We start from the raw sequence: 6,000 nt of genomic DNA, 5'->3' as shown, positions 1-6,000 counted from the left end.
ATGCATTAGTGTAGTCTATGAGCAATGCTACGTGATCCAGAAAAAGTCTACTTTCAATCCACCTTTGACAAAGCCACCTTTGGTCTCGATGATCTCTAGAGGTCCCTTCCAACCCCTACAATTCTGTGAAAGCCACTACTGCCCACTTGTGCCCCACATACAGCTGCTTTAGGCTCTTACGGACCAGCCTTACTCTTAACTTAAATCCTGACATTGCTCATCACCGGTGAGACTGACACAGTAGAAACTTCAGTGTGTGTGGCAGTCACTTGATTCAACCATATGACACATCGGAGCATTAAGCAGTAAAGTGGATCTTTTAGGTAAGAAAACTTTTTATATATTACATTTTTTTTTTTTTCTAACTTGAATGGAACTTCTTTCCTTTAACATGCACCTACCTTACTGGCTTCTTCCAAAACTCCAGGTGAGAAGTCTCCGCAATTCCTTCTCCCAGTCCATGATCCTCATGGTGTTGTCTTAGACTTTCCTGAAAGCGATCTGACTCTCTCAACAATAGAACTTACGCAGACAGACCTCCAGTCAATGTTATCAGGCTTCCAAACAGCCTTAGGAAAGGAATACAATTTGACTTGCTGTTGGCTCAGATGACAATCAGAAATTCAACACACACGTTTTTAATAAAAATCTACCCAACAGCAGTACTTGCTCATACCTCTGTGAGACTTTCTAGATTAATAAAAAAAATTACTTGCAGTAAAACAGAGGTAAACATTTGCATTATAACTACTCATTTTCAATTATATATAAAAATATTCAGGGATCATTTTATGAACTGAAAAGCTACAGTAAATTACAAAAATTACATTGATGTCCATAGGTTCCACCAGTGCCATTTTGGCTCTTAATTCCTATCACTGAAAGAGGGGTGAGGAGTTTTCCATAGATATGTAGCAAAGTATTATCTAACTAAGAATGTTAAAGGCTGTGTCAACTCCCAGCTCTGCTTGCTCCAAAACAAATGCAGCAGCTCCCCAAGCCTAGTTTCCTTCAAACGGCGCGTGACACACAGATTAGAGGAGAAGCCATGTTTTGTTCATAAACAATTTATTTCAAATATGTGCCCTTGTTAATTCAACAATGATGTATGGAGAATCACGTCCTCCACCAAACAAAGAGAAAACTGATTTGGAAATCTTCCACCTGACTCATTTGCTCATGAGACCTTGACAATGCCTCCCTGCTCCTTCCTGAGCTGCTGAAAGTATGGCTCAGAGAGAGCAGAGACTTGCACCTTACTCTGAAATGACTAGAAATACAGTGAACAAAGAATCAGTAAAACAACCATTCAGGGAGGCAGAGGGCTATGAATATACAGACAAATATAAAACATTTTATTGGGATTTCTACTGTTTTTTTTTTTTCTTTTTTTTTTCCCTGCAAATAAGATTAAAAAAACACTTTGACTTCAGAGTCCTGCTGTTCCCCACCCTTCATTCTCTCATGTCCAACAAAAAGAAATTATTCAAAAAATGCTAGATGTTCCTAACTCCTTTTTATTTTGTTTTCTAAATAAATGTTTGAAATTCTGTGCCTCTCCTTCCCAAAAAGCAGGCAATGTTGCATGGAGTAAACAGGACTGGACAAAGCAGGAGTTTCACATGGATGAACTGCTGATTATCTCTTCTTACTATTTGGTATGGGTGTGTGCTTTGCATTTCTATTGACCTAGATTATAAGACATGAAGCAAGTCATTTTGGACACTGCCAATCTGAGCATTAAGGAGAAACTAACGGTGCCTGGGTCCTGGTACAAGTGGTTATGGACTCACGGAACTTCCTTGGTTTAATATTTACATGGATGTTTTAAAATTATTGTCTGTGAAACATTTTCCAAAGATGCCTCTATATCTGAGAAAAGATAAAAGAACCCTTGATCCAAATCCCATCTCTTTTCAGAAGTCTTGTTAAAAATTTTGATTCATCAATTTATCTTAGCACACTTAAAAGCAGAGTAGTGAAGAATGGCTTTTTAAAAAAAGAAGGAAAAAAGAGAAAAAACACCAATCTCTATGGAGACCGTCGCTCTTTTTTCATAAGTAAATGACACTGAATGGTGTGGATTCGATTCTTTGCTGGGGCAAACTCCGGCTGAAGTTTTAATGTTGACTCATACCATTTCATCGCCTTTTCAAACTCTTCCTATAAAAAAAGAACAGAAGATTGCATAAAGTCAGATTCTAAAAACAGTGAACACTAACTTTCTTATTCTTTCTTTTCCTCCTCCAGATAACTCCAGTATTTTCTTGATTCAAATAACTGCAGAACATTACCGACTAATTCTTTTGCCTTTTCTTTTTAATAATCTTAGTACTCTTGGTGTAAAATAGTTAAAAACAAACAAACAAACACAAAACCCAAGATTTAGACTGAATATAACAACTTTTTCTTTTATTTAAAATGGCAGCAAAGCACTGAAACAGGTTGACCAGAGAGGTGGTAGATGCCCTGTCCCTGGTGACATCCAAGGTAAAGCTGGACAACCTGATCTAGCTGTTGGTATCCCTGTTCGCTGCAGGGGAGTTGGGTCAGATGACCTTTAAAGGTCTCCTACAGCTCAAATAATCTTATGTTTCATTTCAGCCACTTTCTGCACGTTTTTCCTCCTCTTTTCTCCTTATAACAACTGAGCTTCTTGCATATTTTTGGGACCGTGCATGATTTATTTTGGTTTTTTTTTTTCTGAATCTTCTAAAGGGAATCCCCAAAAGAGCTATAAAACCAATGTTGGATTTTGGCACCTTTCCTCTTAAACAGCATATTCAGTATTTCCTATGGAAAGGCTATTGATGAATTGATGGTAAAGAGCTAAACTAACATCCCCACGTGAAAGCAGACAGCAAGTGGCACAGCACTTCTAGACTCTCAATTTCCTTTACACATAAAAGACGACAGAACTTCGGGCAGACTGTTGCTTCCTACTTGAAACTCCCCAGGATCTCACTCTAAGCATTAGCTCAGCTTTAGTCAAGTTCCTTTTTCTCAGTAATTTGTTTGTACACTTCAGGTAATGCTCATTTCTAGCCACATTATAAACACTAACTACATCAATGCTGGAGTTGTAAAGCCTTGATTTTTAAAAAGCGTATTTCCATACACTTGTCAAGAGGACTTACAATGAAAATCCCATATTACTTTATGGCAGTACCGACAAACAGAAATGAAAAAAAGCAGATTTTTCCATTTTTAGAAGAAATCATTTATATTCAAATCTGCTGAGATCTGGTATTACTTTGACAATCATTTAGATTTCTTCTATAGCATCCATCCAGAGTTTTCAATGTTTATCAAGGCCAACGGTTTCCACTTTTCAAGGCAATGTGATGAAAAGTCTTGCAAATTAAGGAACATGGGCCTCTGTAACGCTACGCTTTTGATTACTCTAATTTTTTTTTTTCTTTTAAACAACCTGTTGGGCAGACTCAATTCTTAAAGAGAACTTCCTAAATACAAAATAAATAAATTCACTTTTATATCAGTATAATTTGATCCAGAAGATAAGTCTTGTCCTGTTGCTAACCAATTCATGTAATGAATATGTGGCTTCACTGAGAAATCTCTCAGATCCAGGAGAATAAAGTTATCCTTAGGCACTGTGCTCACTTGAAAAAGACACTGACAACTCAAGCATAAAACTTCATTTCTTTCAAACTACTGTCAGAAGCAATAGCTTAAGAGAACAAAGTCATTCCTTTCTTCAGTGTGTTTCTACTGTGTGTTCAACAGTACCACACATTTCAACTCTTTTCAACCCCGATAACCACAATACACCATTACCTCTCAAACTTATCCTGTTATCAGCATGATTCCCCCCCCAACCAGAAGAGCAAACCATTACAGACAGATCTATGACAAGTGCTAAATACTGGCGGGGATAGATAGAACACATGAAATTGAAAATACTTTTGAAATGAATATACACATCAACTACGTTCCAGTTTAATGGTGCCTCTCTTACCCTTGAAATATACTGGTCCTGTTAAAGAAAAGAAAGCACCCAAGAACCAATCCAGCTTTTGTAAGGAAAAAGGAATGAACATTTTGCATTCGCGTGAAACAGCAAAAGCTGAATTACAGATCAGAATATATAGGAAGTACGAAGAACTGGGAATTCAATCTGTAAATTATTTTTGGTGTTGATAATCCAAATAGTGAAAATAAACATCTCTTTTGTTTGTTTATTGCAACTGCAAACTGGGTTTTACTAACTACATTAAACTAAGCTCTTCAGGATGGAAACTCAGTTTATCATTAATTTCCCAGTGTAACAAAAACTTTATTTAGAATGGAAGCCAGTCAAAATCATCAGTTGTTTGCTGTTGTCTTATCAAAGCTTTGTAGGCAGCATCCTGAAGCCAACCTGTAACAACACTGGCCTTCATGTATTAAATGAGTAATAAAAAGCTTTGACGCTCCAAATAGTATATTAAAAAAATATTTTCTTACTGACACTCCCCGTATTTCATGAATGTTGCTTCTCCAAAATTATTTGTGGAACGATGAATTCCACGTGTCATAAACAAGACACATCAGAGTAACAAACATGCTCACCATTGCTACGTAGACATTCGCCAGTGTGAAATGATTAACCACGAAGTGCGGTGCTATTTCCACTGCCATGGTAGCCACAATGATAGCATCATTCCAAAGTCTGGCGTTGTGGAAGATGTTTGCCAGGCTTATTAGTGGTACATCCTTTAAGAGAAGAGAAAGTGATCAACAGTGAGGTTCTTTCCACTGAAATTGTTTCAGGAGCGAGAAGACTGACAGAAGGCTCCACCACCTGGTCACTTTGAAAGTGATGAGTTACACTTACCAGAAAAAAGGCACTTGACCCTGAGCTATGAACAAAAACAGTAACTCATATACACAAATCTGCTCACAAAAGTGAGCAAACATTGCTTTTGCATAGACAAATAACTCAAAAATTAGCTCACATAAAAACAAATGTATGTGCTTGGATATTTAAAGATGCTGTTACTTTTCCCCCAAAGATAAGATGTACTCTGAGAGACAAGAGAAGCTCTTTGATCCCTCTCCTTCAGCAGCTGCACAAAAGGAATATGAATAAAGAAAAAGTAGGGAAGTGAAAAAAAGAGTTAAACATTAATGGAACTCACATGCTGTTTTCTATCCCATCCCTGACACAGATTTCCTATAAGATGCTAACAGCTATAAAAATCTTCTCAGGTAGTCACCAATGTTTTTATTTCCTGAATTTCCACACTGTGTCTGACTGACAAAAGCATGGAGCCCTGACAGCTGTAACAAGCTCTCAGGGAGCTGGACTTCACACCTAGGAAGGACAAAATACTATCAGAGGTGGTCTGCAGATACATTCAACAGAACATCTAAAAATTTAGGATGCAATTTGATCCCTTCCTCCCTGATGCCATGCAGATACTATGGAAGCTAGAATCACAAAAGGAACCCACAGGAAAAAAAATTACTTCTTATTTGGATGAGAAAAGGTGAGATGGAACACAAGGCCAAAAAAGAGGATTAAACAAAATAATACATCGCTATTCATCCAGTACTAAATCACTAATTCCAAGTTGCAGCTGTATCTTTACAAACAAGACTCAGAGTCTTCTCTGGAGCCAGGACAAAAGCTAAGCACAGATTTGGTGTAAGCCAGTCCCAGTCAATTTTATATCATAATATCAGAAAACGGTCAGCACTACTACACCATAATAGGGAGACAGGTTTATTGTGCTGGGCCTTGGTTCCAACCTTGTTTTAAAAGGATGATGATAAAAAGACAGAACTATAGAAGACAAAAGATAATAATGATGTGAAATAGGAAGAGATCAACATTTCTTAGTTGGGGCCTTTCTCTGGTTAACGGATAAATCTTCTTAATAGTAACCTGACAGTGTAAACTACTTTGTCTTCTGATTTTCAGAGAACAACTTAAGACCAAGAGTTAAAAAGTGGTTTACATTTTACGATGTTGCACAATTTGAAAGTGAAATCTCC

General features: G+C 37.2%; 1 protein-coding gene across 1 annotated transcript in view; it reads right to left on the bottom strand.

Annotated features, from left to right (window-relative positions):
• Nucleotides 1-1,051: 1,051 nt before the first annotated feature.
• The window catches only part of TTC17 (tetratricopeptide repeat domain 17), a 52,278-nt gene continuing 47,329 nt past the window's right edge, over nt 1,052-6,000 (bottom strand). The window contains exons 24-25 of the mRNA XM_085224592.1: nt 4,573-4,716; nt 1,052-2,163 (exon numbers count right to left, since the gene is read on the bottom strand). Coding sequence (XP_085080718.1) covers nt 2,032-2,163; nt 4,573-4,716 — 276 coding nt within the window. The 3' untranslated portion in view covers nt 1,052-2,031. The remainder of the gene's footprint in view (nt 2,164-4,572; nt 4,717-6,000) is intronic.

The sequence above is a fragment of the Meleagris gallopavo genome, chromosome 5 (assembly GCF_905368555.1).
Source record: "Meleagris gallopavo chromosome 5, MGAL_WU_HG_1.1, whole genome shotgun sequence".
In the NCBI taxonomy this organism is placed as follows: domain Eukaryota; kingdom Metazoa; phylum Chordata; class Aves; order Galliformes; family Phasianidae; genus Meleagris; species Meleagris gallopavo.
The sequence above is the reverse complement of the archived record's forward strand: the minus strand, read 5'-3'. Positions and strand labels throughout refer to the sequence as shown.